The 27,562-nt window shown below is 38.2% G+C and overlaps 1 protein-coding gene across 3 annotated transcripts in view; it reads right to left on the reverse strand.

The window, feature by feature from the left end:
• Window positions 1-2,779: 2,779 nt before the first annotated feature.
• LOC131794166 (putative leucine-rich repeat-containing protein DDB_G0290503) overlaps window positions 2,780-27,562 on the reverse strand; it is a 43,305-nt gene continuing 18,522 nt past the window's right edge. For 2 of the 3 annotated variants that reach the window (XM_059111688.2, XM_066163232.1), the window contains exons 29-76: window positions 26,498-26,581; window positions 26,016-26,099; window positions 25,352-25,540; window positions 25,125-25,187; window positions 24,716-24,790; window positions 24,472-24,555; window positions 23,926-24,009; window positions 22,994-23,056; window positions 22,773-22,877; window positions 22,419-22,481; window positions 22,018-22,101; window positions 20,982-21,065; window positions 20,415-20,477; window positions 19,768-19,851; window positions 19,589-19,672; window positions 18,984-19,067; window positions 18,307-18,381; window positions 17,791-17,874; window positions 17,601-17,684; window positions 17,276-17,359; window positions 17,089-17,172; window positions 16,792-16,875; window positions 16,594-16,677; window positions 15,929-16,012; window positions 15,458-15,541; window positions 15,252-15,335; window positions 15,083-15,166; window positions 14,006-14,089; window positions 13,795-13,878; window positions 13,040-13,123; window positions 12,860-12,943; window positions 12,521-12,604; window positions 12,017-12,100; window positions 11,443-11,610; window positions 10,877-10,939; window positions 10,460-10,569; window positions 10,334-10,366; window positions 9,928-9,969; window positions 9,777-9,838; window positions 9,435-9,466; window positions 7,754-7,824; window positions 6,603-6,705; window positions 6,166-6,234; window positions 5,682-5,789; window positions 5,404-5,456; window positions 5,228-5,252; window positions 4,049-4,141; window positions 2,780-3,467 (exon numbers count right to left, since the gene is read on the reverse strand). In XM_059111688.2, coding sequence (XP_058967671.2) covers window positions 3,381-3,467; window positions 4,049-4,141; window positions 5,228-5,252; window positions 5,404-5,456; window positions 5,682-5,789; window positions 6,166-6,234; window positions 6,603-6,705; window positions 7,754-7,824; window positions 9,435-9,466; window positions 9,777-9,838; window positions 9,928-9,969; window positions 10,334-10,366; window positions 10,460-10,569; window positions 10,877-10,939; window positions 11,443-11,610; window positions 12,017-12,100; window positions 12,521-12,604; window positions 12,860-12,943; window positions 13,040-13,123; window positions 13,795-13,878; window positions 14,006-14,089; window positions 15,083-15,166; window positions 15,252-15,335; window positions 15,458-15,541; window positions 15,929-16,012; window positions 16,594-16,677; window positions 16,792-16,875; window positions 17,089-17,172; window positions 17,276-17,359; window positions 17,601-17,684; window positions 17,791-17,874; window positions 18,307-18,381; window positions 18,984-19,067; window positions 19,589-19,672; window positions 19,768-19,851; window positions 20,415-20,477; window positions 20,982-21,065; window positions 22,018-22,101; window positions 22,419-22,481; window positions 22,773-22,877; window positions 22,994-23,056; window positions 23,926-24,009; window positions 24,472-24,555; window positions 24,716-24,790; window positions 25,125-25,187; window positions 25,352-25,540; window positions 26,016-26,099; window positions 26,498-26,581 — 3,915 coding nt within the window. In that variant the 3' untranslated portion in view covers window positions 2,780-3,380. The remainder of the gene's footprint in view (window positions 3,468-4,048; window positions 4,142-5,227; window positions 5,253-5,403; window positions 5,457-5,681; window positions 5,790-6,165; window positions 6,235-6,602; window positions 6,706-7,753; window positions 7,825-9,434; window positions 9,467-9,776; window positions 9,839-9,927; window positions 9,970-10,333; window positions 10,367-10,459; window positions 10,570-10,876; window positions 10,940-11,442; window positions 11,611-12,016; window positions 12,101-12,520; window positions 12,605-12,859; window positions 12,944-13,039; window positions 13,124-13,794; window positions 13,879-14,005; window positions 14,090-15,082; window positions 15,167-15,251; window positions 15,336-15,457; window positions 15,542-15,928; window positions 16,013-16,593; window positions 16,678-16,791; window positions 16,876-17,088; window positions 17,173-17,275; window positions 17,360-17,600; window positions 17,685-17,790; window positions 17,875-18,306; window positions 18,382-18,983; window positions 19,068-19,588; window positions 19,673-19,767; window positions 19,852-20,414; window positions 20,478-20,981; window positions 21,066-22,017; window positions 22,102-22,418; window positions 22,482-22,772; window positions 22,878-22,993; window positions 23,057-23,925; window positions 24,010-24,471; window positions 24,556-24,715; window positions 24,791-25,124; window positions 25,188-25,351; window positions 25,541-26,015; window positions 26,100-26,497; window positions 26,582-27,562) is intronic. The other variant, XM_066163231.1, reaches the window with a different exon arrangement.

Below are 27,562 nucleotides of genomic sequence, written 5' to 3' on the forward strand. Positions count from 1 at the left end.
TACGTCGGATCGATTAGGGTTTGATCATTGGGATGTGAAAATTTGTCGGGTTTGAGGGTTTTGCGGGGTTTGATTGAATTTTTTTGCGGTTTGGGATGATTTTTTTTCTACGGTTTTGTGGTTTCTTGGAGACCCCAATGCCCCCCTTGTCTACCTTTCCAACTGGTTTATTTAGTGGTTTAATCTCATTTGATTTTTTCAAAACGTTGCACGCTACATTTAATGATTTTATCACAATTAACGACTATTTTCAGCAACAAAAATAACAAAAGATCTGTTATGGTAGTCAATACGCATTCTGATATCATATTCCATGGAGAGTGAATTTGTACAATTTCGTTCGTTAAATGCTAATGAGTTTATCACTAAATGCTGATGTGGAGAACAGTTAAGAACAATCGTGAACATTTGTCCAAATACGTCGTCACCGTTAAATTTTCCGCGTGAAAATTCCCGATCAACTGGTGACTGTTAAGTCACAAAAATCAGCATAAAGGCGAGTTTTCATAACATGCCTCTAACATTCTCGTGATCTGTTTGGGCACGTACGAGTGATTCACGTTGGGGGTTACCGCACTTAGCCAAGAATAAGCCAAGAACAATCCGTAGAACCTAAAGGTCATAAAGGTGTGCACATACCGTAGTGCTTTTGAATAAATATACTTGCCTTTCTGCTGAATTTTTGTGAGTCTACAGTCACCACTAGCCGATGGAAATCATTACCCTTGGTAGCATCGGTTGATTGGGAATTTTCACGGAGAAAATTCAGCGGTGGAAACGTATTTGAAAAAATGTTCGCAATTTTTATCAATTGTTCTCCATCACCATTCAGTGACAAATCATTAGCATATAACGAATGGGTTAGACGAGTTGACTCTAATTAAGTTATTATTGCAACCTTTACCTTGTCTTTCTGAGCCAACTTTTGTCTATAAAATAAGAAAAAAAATAGCCCTAAGTCCAAATACTATAAATCAGAGGAATCGTATGGATACGAAGACGAAAACTGGACGATGGACACTCGAATCTAATTGCCTGCCTAGAGGAAACGTCGATAGACTAGGGATTTTACTCACAGTCCTTTGTCGATAGACGAGTAGGCTGAGTCGTTCAAACCATAAGCGTCAATCTGAAGAGAAAAGTTTGTTGAACATTTTAAACTCCGAGTTTTTGAGGGCAGTCTTCTGAAATGATATCCAATCTAAGATTTTCAGACTTAAGTTACTTTCTGTTTATCGTGCGGGAAAAAAAATTGGTAGATTATTTGCACGTTTAGGGGTAGTGGCACCTTGTATGTAAGTCAGCGGCACTGTTTGAGCAAAAATCTCCTTTGAACTGTAAGCGTTCTTTCATTTCCGTTATTTGTCTATACTAGTCTGTTGTAAATTGTTGTTGTCGGATAATTATTTAAGCATTTTTACTGCTCTAAATTTCTATTTTGTAAGAAAATGTACTGGCCTTCCGTCACTACGCTGTAGGATAAAATGGCGTATTTAGTACAAAATATTAACGTCGGCGTGAATAGTTTTCGTAGGGGAATCGTTCTTTTTCCTTCGTGTGTCATTTAATTCAATTTTGTATGAACCATCTTGTCTTGAAAAACAACGCCTTGTGCTTTGCCTACTTTTGGGCGCTGTCGGGCGTTGGATAGTTTCAGTTGTGTGAGGATGGTAATTTTGTTAAAGCTGGAAGAAATCGTCGATGGCTATGACTTGTGTAAAACATTGTTGAAATAAATATTTGTTCACTTTGGGAACTATGGTCAAGATTTTACTCTTCAATGTCGTCAGCTTTACAATGCTCCGTACCGGCTTTGAAGGCGGCCGTTACGAACATATACCACCAGACAAATCAAGGGAAGACAACTAAAGAATCCAGCTTAAAAGGATACTGATTAAGGAGCCTTTCCCACATCGTAAATGATTGTTCAACATTACTTTCGGCCGACATGTCGCAAGCGAAGAATGGTAAGCTCTTTGTTGTTGTTTATTCCACGCGTTTGAGATGTACTCATACTCCTTGTCTTTCCACATGACTACATTTGCCCTTTTCTTATCGTATGAAAATCCTGTTAGTTGTAGTTTCAATCGTATTTTGCCAGCAGAAATACATAATTTGTGATAAAGTTCAAGCCCTTTCCTGAACGGACCGATATCCTGTTGCGTGAACAGTGCGAAACCTCTGGCGGATACTGGCATAAAGACAAGCTCAGTCTAAGGGGCCGGTGTATTCTTCTAACCAAAGTTTCCGGAAAAACATCCCACGAGCCATCAATTCCCCCCTGTCCTCAAGAAACTGAAAGTAGCAACAGTTACTATGTTCATGTGATAAAAGTACTGCAACGAGATAAATAAAGAAACAAAACTCTTTTATTGAACTAGATGATGGCGAATCCAGGCGCTGTGTGAAAGTCGATGCATACGAATTATTAATTTACAATACTGATGTCACTTGTTTGCCATTGAGCAAAATGGGTCACACGGCAATGCTGCACTTAAACTAAAGAAGTTTTCTCCATTAAAATCTCTGTTTGAAGTTAATTTGAACCAGATAACCTCATTCGTTTTCCGTTTGACCGGCTCGACAACGACAGCCTCAACCTTTGTAATATTTGAGGAAAGGAGCAACTTGCGGTGAAACTGCCCGATGACTTCTCAACACAAAATCATCGTGCCTCGTAATGTAGCTGATTCTTTCGTCAAAAGTTAGCTTGTGATTTGCTAAGGGAATCATTCTACGGTAACGAAACTCTAAAGCACTGACCAAGGGGAACCTGTAACATCTTTATTGGCAAACTTTACACTTCTTTACGTACATGAGATAAGACGTTTCTATCAATAAATAAAACAAAGTTCTCAAAATTATAAAGTAAAATAATAAAATATACTTTTCTCACGCTCGCTCACGTAACAGCATTTACAGATTACAATTCCCTTCAAAAGAGATATTTGCAAATTCACTCAATGGTTATAAATGAAATATATTATTATCATTTGATAAAAATTGAAATTAAAAACGAGGTCACGAAAAGACCAAAATATTCTTTCAGAAAAAATAATTATGAAAAACAAAGATTGAGTTCCCTAGATTTCTAGAGATCAAAAGGTATTTTTTCAGACCATAAGATGCAAAGAGGAAATATTGGAATTTTATACCGCCTGATCACTATTCAGTTATGAAAAGATTATAATGAATTTAGCACTAGAATTGTCAACAATTTTTCTAACTAAAGAATATAATTTTCTCCCTCTACTGGTTTACAGCCCAAGGTGGAGGAAAGCTACAATATAGCTGAACTTAAGAAGAAATTTAAGTAGCACGTGTGAACTTTTTTCCAAGGATTTTAGGGTCGTTTCGGAGTAAATGCAGTGGAGTAGTTGTCATGTTTCTTGATTTTCCATCTGTGTTGTTAAATCTCGTACTTTTTGTGCCCAATACTCACTGCTTTGCTGTAGTTGGATTGAGAGCTACAAAAGATATCAAGATACTCCAGTTAAAGATCAGTACGCCATTATCCAACCAAGATATTGTTCCTTGAATTTAAAAGTTTAAATTTCTAGTGGCAAGATGCAGACATAGACTTTTGAACTTCGATCTGAGCGGCAATTATGCGCCTCCACAGATCTCGAAGAGGTGCGAAACTTCTGTAAGTTCCACTTGTCACCACTGCGTCGGAAAACTTATCGGGTTTGAGGGCTTTGCGGGGTTTGATTGAATTTTTTTGCGGTTTGGGATGATTTTTTTTCTACGGTTTTGCGGTTTCTTGTAGACCCCAATGCCCCCCTTCTCTACCTCGCGTGTATGCTGAATAAAAAAGATGTCTATTTGAGAAACGAGAAACAGAAGTGGAAAGGTGAAAAAAAGATGAGTGAGTAACATGAAAATAGGGAATATCCCCTGCCATTAGGTAACGAGCCCAGCGTATTATCAGTCTTAAATCCACAACGCTACAGGTTTGCTGGGATCTATCAACCATTTCGGTTTTCATTTCTTGAAATTATTGATCTCGCTTAAATAGGCTGTCAGTTTTCCCTCGCTCGCGGCATACCTCACCGACTCTCTGAATCCAATACGACTTATCCAGTATTTGAGGATCCTTCACACCAGCTTTTTCCATTTCTTTTCTCATTATAGACCTCACCTGTATCGACACAAACAAAAATTCTCACAAGTCTGAGGAAGGAATGACTCCTTCATACCAGCATTTTTGAGGGCAGTCGTGCAAGGAACCCCGACTCCAACGTCACCGTATGCATTTACGTGGTAAAAGCCTTGAAAACACCGTGTAATATTATAGTAGAGCTCGCAGCGCGAGCAGCGTTGCCCCATAATTATAGGAAATAGTAGTGAATCTATACATCATGTTGTAATTTGCAATCCATGTCAATCTTCTCCATCCAAAAGCATCTTTGTTTCCAACTGGTTTATCCTGTATCTCATTTGATTTTTTCAAGACGTTGCACGCTTCATTTAATGATTTTATCACAATTAACGACAATTTTCAGTAACAAAAATAACAAAAGATCTGTTATGGTAGTCACTACGCATTCTGATATCATCAATCATAACGGTTATAATTGATGATCATATTCCATGGAGAGTGAATTTGTACAATTTCGTTCGTTAAATGCTAATGAGTTTATCACTAAATGCTAATGAGGAGAACAGTTAAGAACAATCATGAACATTTGTCCAAATACGTCGTCAACGTTAAATTTTCCACGTGAAAATTTCCGATCAACTGGTGACTGTTAAGTCACAAAAATCAGCAAAAAGGCGAGTTTTCATAACATGCCTCTAACATTCTCGTGATCTGTTTGGGCACGTACGAGTGATTCACGTTGGGGGTTACCGCACTTAGCCAAGAATGAGCCGAGAACATTCCGTAGAGCTTAAAGGTCATGAAGGTGTGCACATACCGTAGTGCTTTTGAATACATATATTTGCCTTTTTGCTGATTTTTGTGAGTTTACAGTGACCACCACCCGATGGAATCATTACCCTTGGTAGCATCGGTTGATTGGGAATTTTCACGGAGAAAATTCAGCGGTGAAAATGTATTTGAAAAATGTTCGCAATTTTTATTAATTGTTCTTGATTAGCATTCAGTGACAAACCATTAGCATATAACGAATGGGTTAAACGAGTTGACTCTAATTAATAAATTATTTAGAAGACAATTACAAAAATAGAGTGAATGGACACAAGACGTAATTGCAACCTTTACCTTGTCTTTCTGAGCCGACTTTTGTCTGTAAAATAAGAAAAAAATAGCCTTAAGTCCAAATACTATGAAAATAATCAGAGGAATCGTAAGGATACGAAGACGAAAACTGGCCGATGGACATTCGAATTTAATCGTCTGGCTAGAGGAAACGTCGATAGACAAGGGGTTTCACTTACAGTCCTTTGTCGATAGACGAGTAGGCGGAGTCGTTCAAACCATATGCGTCAATCTGAAGAGAAAAGTTTGTTGAAAATTTTAAACTTCCATTTTTTGAGGGCTGTCTTCTGAAATGATATCCAATCTAAGATTTTCAGACTTAAGTTACGTTCTGTTTTTCGTAAGGGAAAAAAATTGGTAGATTATTTTGCACGTTTATGGGCAGTGGCACCTTATATGTAAGTATTAACACTACAATCGTCACAGGAGAAACTCACATCACGTGACTAGGACTTACTATGTGGTCTGTATCTCTGTGCGGTACCTCAGCAAATTTGTACGACTCCACTTGAGCTTTAAGAGCCATTACAGTTTGATCACGTGATTCTAATTGAAGTTGTAGGCTCTATGGAAAAAACAGAATACACTCACTATTAATCAAAAACGCTAAATAGCTATTGTCAACGTTTGAGGAGGATGAGTACAATGAAATATTGCCTACTGAACCTCTTGGCTTTATTATTGTCACTGAAATGAATGGCAGTGACTGGTAACTGGTGCTATCGTTTTTTCAAATTTTCCTTCCTGAGTACAAATTCAGCATCGCAAAACCAGGCGTAATCATAAAAATCTAATACGTCATACCGAGGTATGTGAGCGAATAACTAGTAAAGAATGAACCAATCATTTATACATTATTCGAAGCTAAAAATTCGATGCAAAGAAATTATGCACATAGCACCCTTTTGGTTTAACGAGGACATACTGACTATCATAATCACCTTCCTGGCTGCAGCTTCTCTATCTATAATATGTCTTTGACGAAGATTTTCTTTGTTTAATGAGTTAAGCTGCAGAGATAACGGGAAAGAGTTCAAGAAAAATTGATAAGTAGAATTCAAAGAAGAAATGCTAAGGAAAAAAATGTCCAATCAACGACTTGCTGATTAGAGAAAAACTTACTCGATTGTGACATATTAAGCTCAATGAAATCCTCATTCAGAGGGTACCCTTATGAGTTGAAAACTGTTTTGTCCTCATATTTGCGGTTCCCCTCTCCCCCCCCCCTCCCCCCCGCCTTCCACACCGACGTACTAAAGGTATTGGAGTATTTTTTCCGCCGAGGCAATGTTTGTGTCGATCGAATTAATGAGTCACTTGAATAGAGGTTTTTACAAGGAGAGTATCCATTGTGGTTAAGTACGGCATGAGAACTGACCTGTTGGTTGAGTTGTTGAATACTTTCCACGTTTGACTTCAATCGACTGTGAAGATCTTCAATGGCGTGAGCCTTGCTCATCGCTTCGGTGTTTTGGTCGTTCCTATGAAGAAAATAGAACATTATCTTAGAGCTAAGCACTACAGACACGGACTATCAAAAGTGTGCAAAAACAAAAAAATCAAAATGATCGTGATATGGTTCTCAGAGTTCTGAAATAAGTTCACAAAATTACAATTGCTATTCTGTTCCCTATAGACCAAGGGTGGGGAGGGGAGGGGAGGGAATGATAGGCGTAAATTAAACAGGTGCTACTTGTAAGGACTCTTAAAATCCGCTGTTCCCTGTTCGCTCGATGCCTTCTCGCGGCGTCTCCCGCTTAGCTCGCGCCAAGATTGTAAATTCGGAAACTGATACAAGGGAGTACACAAGGGTCATTATTTTAAATGTTAGGAACATTTCCTTCAACACAAATCTTATGCGAGGCCAATTGTGTGGATTTCAAACGTAATAGTTTTAAAAATTGAAGAAAACCGAAAAATTTCTTGCGTAAGCAGTCTTCACGCAAGTAAACGTTCCAGCTATAATTTTTTGTGTGATAATTTAATTTACCTAGCACTCGAGGCGTGAATTTCTTTCACCATAAATTAAGGGGCTTATTCAGGGTAGACGGTAACAGCTGTTCACATGTAATTTGGGCTTGAAAATAGACTCGCTACGGAAATGTAAATGACATTTTTTCTCCTATTTAACATTTCTCTACGAAAGAAACTAATCAAAAAGATTTCAAAAGCGTTGGTGTCTCACCAAATTATTACACGTAATCGGAGTATGAACGGATTAGCTGAAGCTGTACAAAAGCAAACCAATTTCACTAGCGAAAGGATTGCCGTTTTAAAATGCAAGATTCGGATTTGCCGCCCGTAATAACTTTTCTTGACTAAATCGCAGACCTACTCATTAGAAAAGAATTCTAATAAAAAATACTAGTAAAGGGGCAAGAGCACTAAATGGAAACATATATGTTTGGTGGAATCATTACGATATCTCATTGGCGTCGTGTAATAAAACACGGTATTGACCAGCTGGCAGCATATCGTTGACGCCGGGTGATATAATGCCGTATCTAATAGTTGCCAGTTAATACTCACTCATATTCCTGAAGACGATTGCGGAGTTGATGAAGCAGCACCTGTTGTTGAGCAGAATGCGACTGGAGGGACTGTTGGATAATAATAAGAGAAATTGTAATGGAATGTTATATTTTGATTCTTAAGATAGTTTTGCCCTAGTTTTCCATTCTTTGTAAACACAAGAATGAAGTTGTCAGAGAATTCCTTGCAATACGAGAAATATTATCCTACATTTTTTTTTCTTACTTGAAGGTTTTAGTTTAAGGAAGGCAAGCTCTTTCCGGTAACTAACAAAATACAGTTTTGAACAGAAAAAAAAACACAGGTATCAGCAAAGCTCTGAACATTTAAGGTTGTAAGGCAATCAATCAAAAAAAAAACTCGACTAAGAATTCAGTTTTCTTGAAGAACTGGTAGAGAGTGTCAAGAAGGTATTTTCTGCAATACTGAAATAAAAGTTCCAGATTTAATGCCCACAAAACTGAATCCCACTCACATGTGAGAAGGCAGGACACAGTCCTTGACAGTTGAGACAGGCAAAACTAAGTTGATGTTCGAATCGAACATAACACGAACAGTTATGAAGCGGATTAGTGCAGCGGCCACGGATCTTTCCAAAGCCGTCCAGATTTGTTAACGAACCAAAGAACGGTTCACCAATGCAGAGAAGAACTGAGCTATCCCCACTATGGACAGAATCGCTATCACAATCGGCCATCATCAAAGTTGAACTTGCTAAAGGACGCCCTCTGTTTGTCGAACTTATAATGTTAAAATTCTAAAGCGCAGATTTTTCGCTCAAACACGGTCTTTTTTTTTCAGCTATAGTCAACTTTCTTTCTGAATTGATAAATCGAGATGCGTGACAAAAAATCCAAGTAAGCTATTGCCGAAAGAGCTGTTCTTAGTCGTCCTTCGAGCTCATTTGTTGAGCTACACTTTCAAAATTGTGCCTCCACGTAGCAGCTGTCGATCTGTTTTGGTATTAAAATTCTACAACAGTTTCGTGTATCATGTTTTAAATGTTAAATGTGGCAAAAATCATTAAAACGTATTCTTCGTTAACAATTCACAAACATAGAGAGAGGTGGACAAAAAATTATTTTCTTTTTGTACATAACCGTTTAATTAAAGAGCATAACGTGAAAACGGCAGGTGTTTCTAAATTCCTTTTCCTGTAAAGTTTTGCAACTCGAGGCACGTTATAGTTAAAAAAAGATGAAGTTTATACATAACGAGATTTCCTTTGTGATGAGAATTTAAGGAGAAAAACCTCGAACAACTGCGGACTGACCGTGATCTTGACTCAAAACACTCAAAGCCCAAATAATTAAATCGTAAATAGGCACTAAATCATTAATATCTCTACAAATTTAATGTTTTATTTGAAAATAAGATCTTGAATAGCGGCGACATACAGGTATCAAAAACCACAATAATCCTGACGGACATTAATTACCGTTAATGACTTGAATTAGCAGCTAACACCTTAAACCACACTGATTATACTCAATTAGGGGAAACATAAAATACATATTTTAAGCCACAAGATTGCGATGAAAACGAAACAAAATTTGTGGTGGATCACAACATGAAGAAAAACTCTACAATTTTACAAAACAGGGTGTGAAACAGTTTTAGACACAGCGTATGACATTGTGAATAAACTTTTAACCAAATAATGGATTGTAAAACTAACCTTTAATCGTTCACTATCCATTATTCTTTCCTCTGGAAGATGAAGAAATTCATATAACAAATCATTTATAATTGAGGATTCGTTAGAAGATGTTAATTTAGAGAGATTCGGAGTTTTCATGCTACATATCTAAAAGTGTCATGGTCATTACTACTAAAAATACGAAAATAAAGTGCCACCATTTTCATGAAAAGTTTTGGTACATATTTGCCCTTTAACATGGTCTGAGCAGGGATAATTCCTTCGCGTTGGTTTAAAGCGGTCTCCTTTATTTTTTCCTAGTATTACCCGCTTTGAGACAACAAGGAAAGAAAAATTATGATTCCTGACATGTGAATTCACCTAATTCAGCCTTCATCACAGCATTCTCCTTTTTCAGTGATTCTGTTGACTCAGCAAGTTGTCTTAAAAGAGAAAGGGGAAATCTCGTTAATATAGCAAAATGAACAAGGGATTGAAAATGATTTCACGCTAACTGGAAAAAAATACTTACTCTTTATCTGACTGTAGAGCAGAAATTCGTCCTTCTTGCTCTCTGCAGAAATAGGAGTTTGCTAATCAATCAATCATTCAATCAGTCAATCCGATAGACACAGGAAAGGCAGTCAGTCTGTCAGTAAGTTAGTCAGTCAGTCAGGTGGACTGTCAGTCACTCAGCACGGCAGTCTGTCGGAGGGTCTATCAGTAAATCAACTATCAAGTCCGCTAATGGCAACTATTGTCCCTCCGTCACACAATCGGATCAATAGGCTACCTGGGAGTTAAGCTATTGATTGGTCTGTTGGTTGTGCAGCCGTCCTCATTTGTCAATATGTAGGTTGATATATCAGGTAGAATTCTCTTAAACTCTTTTCCTTCAGAGTCAATTATCAAACAAAAACTAATGCAAAAAAATTTACCTCAATCTTACGGCTAGCCTTTCGTTCCCTTCCCTGAGTAAAAAATAGCAAAAGGTTTTCAACTCAATAACTTACATTTTGACTTATACCAAATGTTTATTTATCAAACACCTAGTAAGAACTTACTTCTGTTCCTTCACCCAGCTGTTGACATTTTCCACAACAAGTTCGCTTTCACGATGTAACCGATCGCCATTTGCTCGAGCATCCTCTAGAGATACGCGAAGGGTTTGGACCTGAAAATAGTTGTAGACAGTAAGGAGAGACCGACCTCGTTTCCAGGGTTAGGCAAGAGCACAGACCCTGAAAACGAGGTTACGAAGCAGAGACCAGGACCAACAGTATGGTGGCTGATGTTTTTTCCACAAGAAACTGATAACTTCCGCGAAAGTGAAAGGGTTCCAAGCCAGAGCAAATCGTTTTAAATTAATAAAAAATTTTCGGAAATTCCGTTATTTCGAAAGTTTTTACATCAGAACACACAAAACTATATTAAGACTCACACCATACTTATTGGTGCAGATAATCGTCTTTGAAACCTACCTCTTCCATGCAGCTCTGATGCTGCTGTCGCGATAAGTGAAATTCATGCTTGAGTTTGTCATTCTACAAGAAGAAGAGATCTCATTTAATCATTGACTCATTTTCTGTCTAAAGGGAGCTATGTAAACCATTTAGCCAAAAGGAAGCAGAGCCCTTAAAGAGAACCGTCTGTAACCAGTAGCAAGCAATAAGGAGGAACTCTGTGACGTGTAGTACACGTCACAGATGGATGGCTTGAAAGATCAACCCTTCATTCTGCCTTCAATTTGAACAGATGATCACGACCTAGGTTGTAAGCTTCTAATTATCATTGATCTATTATTTTAAGCTAATAATATCCACCATTATGTTATTTCTTTATTTCGAGAGCTCCACAAAGATGGTGCATTGTAAGTGTTTTTGATGTCAAACATCAAAACTGTCCCCACTGACACCCCTATGGAATTTTTTAACCTCAATTCATTCCATTAAACCAATACATGTTTTAAGCTTTTCATTGATGTAATTCTTCGAATTATCATTGGCTATTTTCATACTGGGATTTCAAGGGAAGTTTTTTGAAGTACCTCATCTTGTACAAGGCGATGTTTCTCCTGTAGCGTTGCCAACTCAACTTTGAGAACCACTAGCTGCTCATCTCTTCTGGACGCTTCTTGAACTTGCTTGTGAAGTTTGTCTTGAGAAACCCCAAGCTGACTTTTTAATTCGTCTATATTCCTAGCGTACTGTTGGATCTTGAAATAAAAATAATGGTCGATCAGTTTATCGGTCGGCCAGACGTAAGTCTGTCAGTCAGAAAGTGAAACTGTATGTCTCTCTTCTCTCTGTCTATCTCTCTGTCAGTAAGTTAATCAGTGAGCCACTGTACTTCTAGTACAGTAAGTCAAATAGTGATCGACTCAATCGCTCTCTTGTCAAGTCAGACTTTCTGTCAGCCTTTCGACGAGTCACCAAATAAATATTCAGCGAGTCAATCAGAATTCATTAATTGAAGCCCTAAGTCAGCCAGTCACTAATAAAGTCTCTCACAAAGTCAATCAGACAATCACACAATCAATCAGTCAGTTAATAATTCAGTCAAACAGTCAGTTAATCTTTCGGTCGGTCAGCCTACTTCAATCCAAGCTAAAGTTTACTCACCTCTCCGTCAGCATGTTTGGTTTTGTCCTGATATCTTTTCAGGTCCGTCTTCAATTTCCGAATTTTTTCCTCCAGTCCTAAGATCTTTGCAAACAGGAATACAAGATCAGATAAAAGGCTTACCAATAAAGTAATGAAAAAAGTACTGGTTGGAAGACTAAGTGACCCAATGACCAACGCGCTGGACAACAGACTGAGAGACATGGGCTCGAAGTTTATCAGTGGTCATTGTGTTATGTTCGTGGGTAGGAAACTTTTCTATCACGGTGCTCGTCTACAGCCATCATTAACAATAGTTAAAAATTTTTGTTTGGGGAAATTGAGAAAATGTTTTGTTTGGGGGAGAGGGAAGGGGGGCCCTCGAGTGGTCCCGACTTCATTTTACTTTTTTTCAGTAATAATTTGAAAGCTAGGCAGCTTGGTGCGTAACAGGACGGTTGTTACTCTGAGTTAGTGTGCATGTAAGGAATCTGTTGCTACGGTCAAATATAGAAAAATAGTTACCTGTTCGTTCATAGCCTGATTTTTTTGCTTTGTTGTTGCTAACTCCATTTTGAGATTTGCTAAGCTTTTAGATCGCTGTGCCAGCTGGAAACATAAACGAGAATTTTGTGTTACACAAATATCAGGAGATAATAAAGTCGAAGATGGTAGAATCACAAGCAACCCAACATGTCTGATCTACGTGAAATTCTCATAAAGACGTATCTTGGGGTTTTTGTCTGAGGAATAGGCAGAGAATTACACAAAATTATGGTTCTTGCTTCTTTGAGCTATTAAGCATGTAAATACAATCAACACAGATAAAGATTTAAAGCGCAAAAAAAAAACCCAGCAATCTACCTGATCCATGGCTTCCTTGTGATTTCCGTGTGCACCAGCAAGCTGTACCTTCAAGTTTTGCACATTTTTTTCGAGGTTTCCAATCTTCAAAGCAATGAAAAGAAAAAATGAGAACATAAGCTCACGGTTTTAATCTGTTAAAACTCAGAAATAAGGAAGAGACTTAAATGTGTTACCAACCTGCATTGAGGCATTCCTGTGGTTCTCTTGCGCACGCTCTAAGTCTTTCTGAAATTGGTGGAGTGTTTCCTCATAGCGTTTAACCTGAAATATAAGAAAAGACGGAACGATAACAAATTAATAAAATGTCTTCTCTGTTAAAGTAATTTTCAATCAAGTGTCAAAAGTAATCCGAAATTTTATTGGTTTTACTTTACTTCGCTCTGTGAGTGATCCGGAAAACTCGCTCACTCTCACGACAAATCAAAACAAAACATAAAACCATTCACAACTTGGTCGCCCGCGTTTTCCCGCACTTTTGGCAGTTTGGTTGTTTATACCATGAGTTCTTACTGGCTCTTCAAAATATTCTCCTTTTGTTTTGATTGGCCGTGGAAACAACGTTGGTTTTGGTTTTACAACACTCAATAGAAAATCCCTCTTTTTATAAAGTGAAAGTGACTTTCAAAGTGCAACTCGCTCAGGGAACATTTTCAATGGTGAGAAGCATATTAGAGGATTAAACACTTATCAGGCAGGTAAGGGCCCATTCATCAAGGCAGGTTAAAACGTAAGAAAAAGAAAATTAAAAGGATTGCGTTTCCAAATTTATCTGGCATAGCGTCGGCAAGGCCTTAAGAGCGGCAGCACCCTTAAGGAGTTACAAGCCCCCCTGTTTTCATCAACTGATACCGTCAAAGACACTCCAAAGCTGTTGCTGTGGATTTAAAACCACAAGAATAACATATAACCATAACGTGAAAACTCCGTCTTACCTCATTTGAGTGGTTCTTGATTTTCTTCTGCGCCGAGTTCAGGTCAGTTTTTAGAACCCGTATATCAGCATCACGAGCTGCGATCTAATGAATAAACAAGTATTGTAACAAGCAAGCCACACTCAAATATTTTGACTAAAGTCAGCCGATTAATGCAGTTTACCATTTTTAGGTATCGATTTAATTTAAAGCAAGGTAGTGTATTTCGTACCTCTTCCATGATGTTTTTGTTTTTCTCTAATACTCCACCGAGCTCTTCCCGCAGCTGACCATTCGCTTTCTCTTTGTCTCGAATCTGAGTGTTACATAAACGAATGAAAATACTCAGTTAATATTCTTCTAAATTTGGAAATTTTCAGGCTAAATAACCCAATGGTGATTGATTTTAATTTCACAGATGAAAGCGATTGGGATATCTGCTCAATATTTTCAAGCAACCCGCTGATAATTAAACGGCGATTTCTCGGCAAGGAACCAGTTTGCACTATATCGTTACAAAGAACTGTATCGAAAACAAACATAGTGATGAGCTGAGTCTATCTGGAGTTGCTTCTTATCAAGGCAATTGAGGACCCTTCTAGTGACGATCAACTAAAATACGGTGTAAGGGTTGCTGATGATAACGTTTTTGTTCATTTGACCGGCTCGGCTTCGTGTGCGCTTTCATTAAAGAAATGAAAAACGCGCCGAGTGTATTGTTGAGGTATAAGAGCACGCGAGAACTTTTAAGATCACGAGAGAAGCGCGGAGAAGCAAGGGTCGAAGGCGGGTGCTTCTCGCACTTCTCGAATGTTCTTAAAAATTCCTAAGTGCTTATATAACTCGACAATGCTCGAGAAACAAGTTTTTTCAATTTCTTTTATAAAATATATAGTGAATGGCGCGCGCTCGTACTGATGACGTAGACTGCTTGCATTATATCTCAACAGTGCAATCTTGTGATGTAAGGCGTGTGCTTTGTGGAAATATAATGAACTCGTTCTGACCAATGACGGCGCGCGCATTTCTCTGAAAATTTTTTAATGTATAATACTATTAAAAAAGTTTCCTTGTGAGAGGTGTATGGCACGAACAGAGCTGGAAAAAATGGCACGGCCCCGCGAAGAAGCGAGCTGACAACGAATAAAAAAGGAAGAAAGCAAAAGAGCAACAGTCAATAGCGTTCGGCCAACTGGCAATGCCAAATACTTCCCGGCCGGCCCTCCACCCATTTAATAACTACGAAGTACAACAGTAATTCTGAAATATTCATTCAAGATGTAGTTGCACATCCTCTTAAACTACTCACCATGGATTTCATATCTTCCTGTTGTTCAATATAGGACGAGATTTTGTGTTCTTGATCCTCCATCACGTTTTGACAATGACGAATCTTAAAGGTAGAAAAAAGAAGTTTAACACTTAAATGCCAATGTATGCACAGTGCGTAAGACACGTGGAGATCATATGATACTCACGTGCTTCTGGGCTTCCTGTATTTGTCCTCTTAGTTGTGCTTGTTGGGTTTCCAGTTCCCGCGCACTTTCCAGTTGGTCATTAAACTGCAACGATGTACAATACCAACAATTAAACTCCACTACAACAAACATGATTGATAAACAACTAAGTTTTGAGTTTCTTTTCATCATATTCTTAAGGTTAACCTTAGTTTCGTTACACAGACCTGTTCACTAATGACTTGGTTTTCTTTCTGGGAAGTCTCCAGATCTATCTCCAGTCTTCTTGCCTTGTCCTCGTAAGCAGCCGCCTTGAAATAAGAAAATCATTTACTAACATTGACTAATATGATGACTAACTCCTGTGTTGTGCTATCAACAAATAACAATGTACCAAAATTAAAATCTCTACCTGAACTTGTTTTGACATGTGAATATCAATTTAGTAAGCTTAAACATTAACTGATATTTTAGCATCGTTTCCTGGAGGCAAGGAAAGCAAGAAAACCTACGAAATACCTCGCAAAGTTGTTTATTTTACAGTGGACATTTCATGGCCTGAGAATCCTTGTAAGAGAATTTAGCAAGGAACATAGACAGACAGAACAGTTTCTCCTTTCATAATGGCTTAGAGCACGCTTAGAGAGCTGGTGACTGTGCTATTAAGTTATGCTTAACACAACAGTTGTTTTGCTCACCTCTTCGACGGCTGCCTGGTGTCTCTGTTGAGCCACTTGCAGGTCTGCCTTCAACTGCTCCAAGTATCCTTCTAGCTCTCCGATCTTTAGAGAAAAAAAAAGTGTATAGAAAGATATTAAGTGAGAGTTAAAAGTTTTCCAAAACTCAAAGGAAGCTTCTCATAAACGTGGCAAAACCAAGACAGTAATGGCTTGCGATGCAGCAAAGCGCTCTTAGATTACGAATCGCAAAATCAGAACCATTGCAGTCACAAAGGCCAACTGTAAATAAAAACAAGTTAACCGTCTCTAACGCGGGAAAACACGTATGACCATGACGCGATTGGTTTTACCTTTGGATCTGATTGGTTGAGAGCTTAATGCCAGCTTTCTACATGCACCAATTACAGAGTGCAATGATGGAAAGACACTGCAGTACCGGATTACTTTTGACATTCAGTTGAAATTTGGTTTATGAAGAACGCTAACTTATCGTGGGAACAACAGTAGGCCTCAAGATTGCACGGAAAATAGATCTCAGATAGGAATAAATGAAAGAACTCAAAGTTCCTCTGACAGCCTAAAATCATGGGAGAAGAGTTAAATTTTAACCGCCAATTTAAGTCTACACGTAGCTCCAGACACATACATTATATAGACGAACAAAATGACGTTAAAAAAAATACCTGTCTGTTTTGTACTTCTTGTTGATCATTGGTGCTCTTCAACTCCAATTGCAATCTACGGTTTGATTTCTCTAGTCTGACAACCTATATTAAAAAGACAAATATTAATGCATTATCTCGTCATCAATCTGTTTCAGTTCTGTCCATTCAGGCATCAACATGAACAATTTTGCAATAAGTCAATTGGTGGTTCCTGACCTCTGACACTCGGGCACTCAGCTGGTCCTGGGTAGAAGACAAACTCTGCTCCACCAGACCCAGTCTCTCTTCACAACGAGCAAGCTGAGGGGAAAATAACAGATGACACTAAAGACATACAAAAAACCCCAAAGAATTGCTAAGTTCTTGCTCCTTCTTTATAGACTTGGTTCAGAAAAAGGTAATCAGAAAATATTGGCAAGGAATTTTCAACAGTAGGTAATCTAACGTAAGAACAAAAACAGTAAGGTTGGTATTCCTATGTAACCATCAGTTTGAAACCAAAGCTGTACTAACTTCTTGTGCAGCGTCTCGATGCTTTTGGCGAGTGTTTGATAGGTCTTCTTCCAATTGAATAACTCTAGCACGCTGCTTAGAGCCCTTTGAATAAGATAAAAACAAGCATACAATAAGACGAATATTCTAGATCATTCGTTCGATGGAGTCAGGAAAATTTAGGACCTGATATCATTTTGGTACAAACCTCTTCTTCTAAATGGTTACAGTTCGTCTGAAAGATGTTAATCTGGTCGTTCATCTCAGCTGCTGCCTGTTCCAAACTGAATATCTAGCGGGGAAGAAAGGGGAAAAAGAGAAAAATTGAATTGGGGTTTGAAGATAGAAAATATGTAAATAGGGAGAGCGTTTTTTCCGTAGGATGCAAAGAAAACCAAACATGTGTCATCGTTACTCCCAAGTCTGAGGTTCGGTTCCCTATACATATGGGAACTCAATTTTGTTTCTCTGTTCCTCGCTTGTAACGAGACGAAGAAAACATCCTACTTTACATGCAATCAATGTTTCGCTACCTCATTTTCCTTCTCACGTAGTTCCTGGTCACGTGTTGATAACGTGGTCTGAGTGGCCGTTAGCTTGCCGTTCAACTGGGCGACCTAGAGACGAGACAAAGAGAAAGGAATCATTCATTCTTGTCCAAAACTAGCTGAACAAAGTTGATGTTCCAGCCTTCCAACAGGAGTGAAAATCAACACATCTCACCTCCTCAGCATAGCTTTTGACCGTTTCTTGAAGGTTGGATAGGTCTCCCTCTAGTCGCCTTACAACTTCATCCTTTTTCGCCGTCTTCAACAGAAAACATAAAACAATTGATTCAGGCTAAGTTGCTCGATGTGAAATTAAGAGATAAATCGCGCAGGTTCATTTTACTTAAGCTATTTCCAAAATTTGAGCAAACATTTACCGTTATTGAGGGGTGTAGGGGATAGTTTCCAAATCATGTTCATCTAATAGTGGCGATGCAATCGATAAAGCTTTTTACAGAAAGAGGACTTGCTGATGATAAATGTAATGTGGAGAAGCCTCCAGACGCACCGAAACACCAAAGGCTGGTGACTGGGGCTAAAGTAGAATATTTATACTTTCTTTGACAAAGGATCCACTAAGACTTGCGAAATATTTCCACCAAAAATTCGAAGAAAAACTTGACAAGAAAAATAACTTGCTGGTTTAAACTAAAAGCCGTTGGTTGAACCATCGCAAAAGCTGTGTTCGTACCTCGTTTCTGCTCTTTTGTTTCAAGTTGGTGACCTCCTTTTGTAGCTGTTGACTGAGTTGCTCACTGCGCGTTACCTGTAAATAAGGAATAATAAATGAAGCTACGATTCGTTTTTGTCTCACCAGGAGGTAATCTTTTTAACAAAAAAAAATTAAAGGTACTCGTTCCATATAATTTCTGTCAACTTTGAAACGTTAAAAGGTATCTTTTACGAGCAGCAAATACTGTAAATTAACGGTCACCTAAAAGTCAAATTTTCAGACGAAACCGTTGATACCGTAGACTGTCTCAGTTTCTGAAGCGAATCCGACTTTTGCTATGGCAGGTTCTTAGTGGGTGGAAACGGTCAAGAAATTGGGCGCGCGGAAAACGGCAGGAGCCGTTTTCCTGACAACGAGAACGACCGTTTGACACACGGCCTCACTTTCATTTCTCTCTAATACTCGAGAGCCTGGAAAAAGCTAATGTCAGCCCCAGTCCATCACTTTCATTCCTCTCTAGTACCTAACAGCCTGGAAAAAGCTAATATCAGCCCCAGTCCATCACTTTCATTCCTCTGTAATACCTGAGAGCCTGGAAAAAGCTAATATTAGCCCCAGTCCATCGATGATTACCTCGGCGTTCATCGAGCATCCTATTGCACTTACGGAGATAAGTAAAATAAACAATTCGTTACCTGTATTGACGCTTGCCTTCTGTCCTCCTTGACTCTGCTTAACTCATCCTCCACTTCCAGCATTTTCTCTTCATAGTATGTAACCTTGAAGGATCAAACGCAAACAGATAGGTAAGAGTTTAATGAACGAAGCAGAAATATGTGACAAACTGTTCACACCATCAGGGCTCTATTTGTGGAGTCACTGTTTCTTCTGCGTAGCGTTCTCAAAAGACCGAAAAGCACTTGTTACAGCAAGTATGGAGGATTTCCATTAGCAAACTCCTTGGAAAATGCGACGCAATTTGTGTCTAATGGCGTTAAAGTTCTACTACTTAATGAATCAATTGCAAAGCGCATGCAAGTGCGCAGAACTGGAAAAATACTTTGTTCTATTTTAACGCAGTAGGAGAGTCGCGTTTATGCCGTTAAGATATGGGAGATGGTGACAATGTGAAACTTTGTCAAATCAATCTCGGAAAAGCTATGGAAATGAGTGTACTTTGGGGCTTTTTTTGATCTAAAGGTAATGTAAATGAAGTGGCATTTGAGAACAAACCAATAGGATGCGAGGTGGAGGTTTCTCCTCTTTTTCTCCTTCGTTTACATTTGAATAAAATTCACACCTGTTGAACCCGCTGAGCGTGTTGTTCCTTCTCGGCCAGAATCGCGTTTTGCAGACTTCGAATCTTTTCTTCCTTCTGGGCAATCTGTAACACCAGTAAGGAAAATTTGCTTTTACAAAACGAATCTTAAGATCTAGAGGGATCGAAAGAGATCTACAACAATCCCTGACTGACTTTACCTCTTCCAGCGATTTTTCGTACTTTTCTTTTGAAGCATTCAAATCTTCTTGCAGATGCCTCGATCTTTCCTCTTGGATAGAGCCCTGAATAATCAAATAAACATCCATTGTGGTTAATTCAAATTTAGTATTGCATTTTAGGATGTCATCCTCTAATTGATTTGGAGTAATGTACACTGACGTAAAGCCTTTGGGAAGGAGCCATGAGGATGATTATGACACTAAAGGAGTTTTGTATCACGCTTTCGCCGCTCGTCTCCCATTGTGACATTACGCGACAAAGACAACCAGCTGAGCGGAATTAATGTGTAAGGGTGGAGGCTTCTTCTCACCGCATACGACCCTTTAAATCGATGAGATTCAGCAAAAATCATTTTTATGGGTGAATAGTTTAGCACCTTTTTTAACTTTAAAATTTTAGCGGGACTTTAAGACATTCGCATCTGGGTGATGTTCTGCGTAATGTTCTGTTTACCGCGTTGACACAATTAATTGACAATACAAGCTTCTGTACTAGGTTTTGCGTAAAATAAGTCGAGATGCTTCGAAGAGTATCAAGATACTACAGGTAGGTCGAAAAACCATTTTTTTTTTCCTTTTTACGCAGTAATTTTTGGGATGCGGTACTAATTCAAAATCATCCTTACCTCTTTCTGTTTGTCGCCGAGTTTTTGCTTTAAATTGTGAATTGTCTCTTCACAATGGGAAACCTGGAGTGCAGAGAATTAAGTGTTAGTTTCCAACAAAAACTTTAAAACAATTACTTAGTATAATTTTCATTCTGAAGTCCAACAGCTGATTATTACTACTCAACAGAGTAGTTCGAGCCATTACGGACAATCTTCCACCGCATTTTGTCCTTCCTAACTCACCAGAATTTTCTTGTCTCGCAAGCGCAAAAATGAAGGAACCTGCCTGTCTCGATTTATCATGTGCAATTTTTCTCGATATTAAGCGTGAAAAGAAAAGTTTAGTTTTGATATAACTTTTCAATGTCTCTTTCTGTTTGATGAGGAAGCGGAATGACAAAGAAAATAAAAAAGAGTAAACAAAAATCCTCTTTCGTCGATTGATTGAAATCCGTATAAATTAAGCCTATTGTTGCATAGCAGAGTTGTGATGGCTATAGAAGCCTTACAAACGAAAATACTAAGAGCTATTTCATGCTGAATAAACTTAAATTTTCCAGTTCGTGTCTGAACACTCGAAAATACCTGGCTTTTTAATCTGAGGCAGGCGTCTTTTGCCAGATGTAATTCCCTATCAAGCTCTTCCATTGCGTTGTTCTGCTTTTGAGTCTACAAAAAAATAAAAGAAAAAATGTATTAAATAACCATTAACAAAAGAGACGAAATATCTCTCTTTGCATGCGAGATTTGAGCGGGTTTCCTTCTAAACTACATATAACTACTCTATTACAAAGAAAACAGAGTGATAAACAAAACTTTTTCACTAAAAAGAAAGCAATCTGTAAAATGTTTGTCTAAGTTATACCTATCAATTTACTTGAGTTTTTAACGGAGATTTGGCCTCGTGAGGAAAACCGGCAAAGTTTATAGGGATCTCGCTCTTGTATAATAAAACTACACAACACACCGATCAATTTGAACATTTGCTACAAGCAACAGGTGATAAATTAAATTGTCGATAAAATCAAACAAAAACACCATGTAAATGTGATCAATTAAACCGAATAAAACAATGGCTTAAAAGCATTTCACTGACAAAGGATTGCTCAAAACAAACCAAACATCTTGATTTCAGAACATTACACATAAATCTTTAATTTCTGTTTGACTCGAGGCGACATTAGGGTTCAAAATTATTTTCTTGTTTGACACGCGGCTTGTAGTTTACAATATCTTTAATCTTTCTATGCAAGGCCGCTCTTCCGGATTAAAGCAAAATCAACTTTATGGCTGAGTTGAAAAAAAAGAAAAATTAAAACAACCAAAAGCGTTTGTAGAAGAAAGGTGAACTGATCGAGGACTCAGTATGCAGGAGAAAAATTTAAATCTCTTCTTTGAAAAAAAAAGTGTTAAATCTTCGCTCGGTTTTCCTTCGTTTATTTCTTTTCATCCTTTTTTGTTTTGGTTTCAAATTCTCTCTGTCTACGAGACGGACATAATGTGAAAAAAAGTTTCTCTACATTATCAGTGCATCCGTAGAATGTCTCGTTTCGGTTGCAAAGTCAACTTCAAATGCAAATACTTAATTCAAATAGCTTAACCAGATTTGGTATCCCCTCACCTTTTCCGTTTCACTCGCAAAATTCTGTCTCAGCACTGTCAGCTCTTGAGACTGCTGGTTTATTTCTTCTTCGCACTTCACCGCCTTAGAGAAGAAAAAAAAATGTTTAGCAGTAAGTTTGAAAGAGGAGTGTTGCCTGTCCAGTTTGTTGGCTTAAGAAAGATTTTAGCAAAGCTAAGGAAAATTGCGTTTTAAAAGAAAGTTTTCCTTTCATTAGCATGTAGCAAGGTTATTAAACTTATTATATGCAGAACATCATGGGAGCTGTTGATTATGGAAGGATGTATCGTCAGACTCTCTAAGTAAACGTCAAAAGATATGGGTGAAAATTAGAAAGTGATAAAGAAAGGAAGGCTTGATGCTTGAAAAATCAAGTTACAGTATGAAATCCAACAATTCACCTGCTCTTGCGCCTCTTTCAAACTTTTCTCTAAGTTCTTGATCATGGCCTCACATCGATTGACCTACAAGCAAATGTGACAGACTGAATCAACCCTTTACTCTAAGGAGTGATCTGCACTTAAAAATTCTAACAATTTTAACACTCTGTCAGCCATACCAACAACTGAAGGAAGGAAAATTGGTAGCTAAAGAAATTGTTTTAACACCACGTTCTCAGAACCAGATAACGAATACATGTACCGCAATCAGGAGGGCGAATTATCCTTCAGATTTGAGAATTTAAAAAGGGTTTGTTAGACAGAAAATAGAAGGCAAAAATAATGCATTACCCAAACACACATTAAAGACATTACCTGAGTAACACTTTGATTAAACTGGCTTTTATAATAGTTGACGTTTTTCTGTAGTTGATGGCTGTGCGATTCCAGTTCCTTGAGCTTTTCTTTCAGATTTGAGGCCTAAAATATGAACACGAAGGTTTAACGGTTTGAAATTACAATAAACATTGGTGATAAATATCTTGGAATATTTATATTGAACTGCCGAGCAGAATCACGGTAATTCGTTCACTTGCCTGGTTTCTTGTTTCTGTCATATCTTTTTCTTGACTACGGACAGTTTGCTCTAAACGATTAATCTGCCAGGATAGAATAAATTTTCATGGGGTGAAATGTTCAGAAAATCCAAATAAACGTATGATAAATAATATATAAATAAAATAGTAAGCAAATAAATTTTGTCGTTGGACGAAAAGATAAAAAAAAACCCGGCAGTCTAAGAAGTCAGACAGACAGATAGACAGACAGACAGACAGACAGACAGACAGACAGACAGACAGACAGACAAACAGACAGGCAGACAGCTAAGGGTGGACAAGGAGGTGAGCATATATATACATACAGTATGCAAAAATGACGGGCTCGATTAGTATTCTTGTTTAGTATATACCACACAGGTGAATAGTGCTTTTCGAGCGCTGGTTGGCTAGTTCGGAAGTGAATAGCAGGTACTATTCACCTCCGAGCAGCCGATAAGACAAAACCGCACGTCAAGAGTTTTAGTTTTCGACTATTTTTCGGTATATTGAAAGAAATAAACTTTTGTATCGATGTAGTATATACTAACACAATTATTCACCTCACTGTTGTTGAAAGTGGTGGATATTCACCTCGCCGCCTGAATAATTTTTTAAGTAGATTTGCCCGACCAGCCTCTTCAGTATGACTTAGGAACAATTAATCCCTAACTCAAAGAGGAGACTCGTTTGGCCAATCTACATGAGTACAAAAGAATACCAACCGGGCCTGCCATTTATGCACACTATATATAGAAGCAGATGTGAGTAAACGGGAAAAGGTAGACAAAGAGATAAGCAGTTCTACATAAGGATGTACAGACCGGTATAAAGCCATGAACAAGCTTGCCAGCCAGTGAACCATAAAGACAGACAGACAGACAGACTGACAGACAGACAGAAAGATAAACAGACTGTAAGTCTTGTCTTACCTCTTCAAGTGCTTCCTCGTTCAGTTTTAGGTTGTGTTGCAGCTCACGGGTCAGTTTATTATTTTTCTCGCGTTCTTCTTGGAGCTAAAACAATATCAGTATAACATTAACACGTTATAAAACAGTACCATTTTTAATCAATCGCATTACTACTTGCAGAAATGCAATTCCCAATGGTTAATCAGAGAGACTTTTCAGTTCATTTTGAAACTCAATTTTGGTGGCTCTGCGATACTCTGCCGGGCGGTTATATAAAGACATCCCCCCTAAGAAGTCAAGACTAATGATTCTTTTGCTTAGGACATGGGCTTTTTCTTGAGATATCCCTCGACTTCATTAACTTCATGGATAATTCGCTGACCTCCATTTCAAAGGGCATTCCTGATGCACTTTCTGAAAGATTCGGCACCTCAAGAACAAAGCGAGCTCATAACTGGTCAACCCATGGTCCGACGCGATCAGTCTGTCGCCAACGTTCAGGTCTCGAGCTAGACCTATCATAAGTATCTTTCTAGTCGAAGTAGTTTGATTGTCGTAGAGACTCACCTGGTTAGCGGTATCATTTTCTTTCTGCATTACTTCAGTAAGGTTAGCTCCCAGTGTTTCAATCTCTGCATTAAGCCGTTTAATCTGTAATCAAATATAATGGATGCTTCAATCACTTTTGCAACCTGAAGCCATTCAAAAACGGAAGTGAGAGAAAAAGGCGTAAATGGGGAACCAAGTGTCTGGCTCGACCTCTCTAAAAGGGACCGACTCCCGGTTCTCGTGAAGCATAAAGGAAGATTACCTCCGATGAATGTCCTGCCTCTGTGTCTGTCATGGTTCCTTCTAAATGCTCAACAGTCTGCATAAGTTGTTGGACCTGATAACAAAGTTGATTTGAAAAGAAAAGAAATTTCAATAGAATAAGAAAGATTGTAAGAGAGATTTTAAGGAAGAGAAAATTCTGAGTCCCCATGAGACACGTGTCATATATGAACTTCGTAATGGGCCTCGCTCACCATGGAGTCCCTGTGGCTAAGCGGTAGAGCATCCGAGCGCGAAATTTCGATTCCTCGTGACAAGACGAAATACATCTTTCTTTAAGAGAAATGTTATTTCTGATGTTAACCACTGTTCACTATTCTACAAGTATCATCGTAAACAAAACCAGATGACGTCTCCTAAAAAAGTAAAGCTTAATGCGCTTAACTAACCTCGTGCATCAGTCGTACTTTGTCTGTCTTCAGTTGTTGTATTTCCTTATCATCACATGCGATCTGCGAAGAAACAAAATGGTTTTATACGATCGAAACCCCCAAAAGATTAATCTTATCAAGGGATGACTTTCTCATTCACGCGTAATCGGAGAGGTTCGGTTGGAATCATTGTTGAGGATTTACGCTTGTGACTAGTGTTTACATGTTTCCTTTTGTGTCCGCACCTTGTTCTCGTCACTTTCACGTTGCGTTTTGAGCGACTCAACCTCTACTTCCAGTTTGTTGAGTTTTCCTCTCAAGTCTTTTACTTCTCGTTCTCTCTCTGACAACTCACTGCTACAAGTCTCGTATTCCTGCTGAGTGGCGTCCAGTTCAGATTGCAGGCTCAGGATTGTCTCATCGCGTTTCGCCACCTACAGGATGAATCCAATTTACAAGTTAGTAGTTGTGTTTATGTCACATTAAAACTGTGATGTATGAACGGATTGTATTGCTGTTGAATAAATCCGAGGTTCCATGGGTACAAATATCCATCGCTTTAGACGAAAATGGGAAGGAGCTTATCAGAAATTGTTATAAAAGCAAGCGAACTACTTGAATCGCGGGAAAATACGGGCTATAGTGACCAATGGCGTTTGGTTTTCGTTTTGGACTTGAGTGGATGGAGAGAAGCGAGTTTTCTAAACCAATCACAGAACAAAGAAGAGAAAAACTAATGAAATCTTAGACTGTTTTGCACCCAAAAACATAGAAACTAGAATCGGAGCCTCAACTTAACATACATTTCGCTCACTGAAGCTGTTTGATACATCTATCAATTCAACTGTTCCTTTAGATTATTGAATCACAGAAATTATCCATAAAAGGCTCATTTGCTTATTTTTTTACCTCCTGTGTACATGTGCGGTGTTTTTCCTGTGACATGGCAAGCTCCATTTCCATTTTGCGAATAGTTTCTTCCGATTCTGCCACCTGAGGAGAGAAACAAAACCTTAGTGACTTCCAACAGTTTTGCATATTATGGAGGTGGGAAGAGAAAAAACACCACCTAAAAAGCCTACTTTTCGTGCACCTCACTCCCACAATTCCGCGCGCTGACACCAATTTCTCTTCAGAATTTTTTTACTCGCGAACAGACTTCGCCGATAAGGAGAGACTGCTCAAAGTATACATTCCAGGAGTTCGGGCCCACGGAGCCAACGAGTTATTTGGCTCTCCAGATTCCAGATGTAACCAGCATGTAAGGTTTTGGAGAAAGAAACTTGTCAGGGAAACTATGAGAATATTTTAGCGAGAAACTTTTCAAGGATGACTTGCGGTGTAAACGCGGCTTATATAAGAGGTTACACCAAATTGTTTGCACTGGATACCTCATCATTCGACCTTGACACATCTTCTTGTAGTGACGTTATCTCATCACGTAATTTTGCCATGAGTTCCTCTTGCCGAACAAGCTACAAAAGAGAAATGTAAAATCGTTAGTGTTTGAAAGATCAATCTCACCGTAAAAAAGAAGATAGTTTATAAAATATAAAACGAATATTTTCTTTTTCAAAATTTCGAGCAGGACTGCATGGGTTAAAAAGGCTCTGTGTTTGAAAACTACATATTGATACTGAAGACACGCGAGTTGAAAATTCAAAAGAACTATATATAAAATTAATATTCATAATTTTGAATATTGTAACAATCAATATTTTATTAGAAATGAGTCTGCATAGAGTGAATTAAAACGCAAATATAAGTATGTAAAGAGCTCGAGATCAACGGCGATATGTATAAATATACAACATTTCGAGCGGCGCTTGGAATTCTCATCCACAGTTTCATGCCGTTTGAAACAAAGGAAGACAGCGATTTCGCCAGCTTGTTGTAACACAAGCTAAAGCGACTGAACTCCAAATGTTCCCTATATCCCAGCTTATTATAATAAAAATCTTCTGGAAGAAGAGAATCTCCAACTACAACGGGCTATAAATAGGGTTTCTAAAGAAAACTGAATTGTTTTGATGTATAGTTAATCGTGTTTGATATCTTCCACCAATAAGTTAACTATAAACAGTTTAGGAGTAAAGAACATAGAAGATACTCAAGGCTGTCAGAGTAGATCTATTTACGGCTCCAATCGTAATTCTCAATTTTCATTCTTATAGTTACTCTATAAATGCAATTCCGGTTCGCTTCTACTGTACAAATACTTTTCTGTTATAATTTAAAACGCAAACACGAATAAAACATTATGCAATTTGTTGTCGACAACTGTGCATTGAATGGTTATAAATAGTTCCGGGTTTACAATTTGCTGATATTTTGGCAGCTATTAATGATTTGCATCGGGCATATTTGAACAAAAGGAAATTAAAGACATTTATAAATCATGCTTAGTGTCATGGGCTCTCAAAACGATTTTGAATCGATATTTGCTTATAAAAATT

This window comes from Pocillopora verrucosa, chromosome 3, assembly GCF_036669915.1.
Source record: "Pocillopora verrucosa isolate sample1 chromosome 3, ASM3666991v2, whole genome shotgun sequence".
Classification (NCBI taxonomy): domain Eukaryota; kingdom Metazoa; phylum Cnidaria; class Anthozoa; order Scleractinia; family Pocilloporidae; genus Pocillopora; species Pocillopora verrucosa.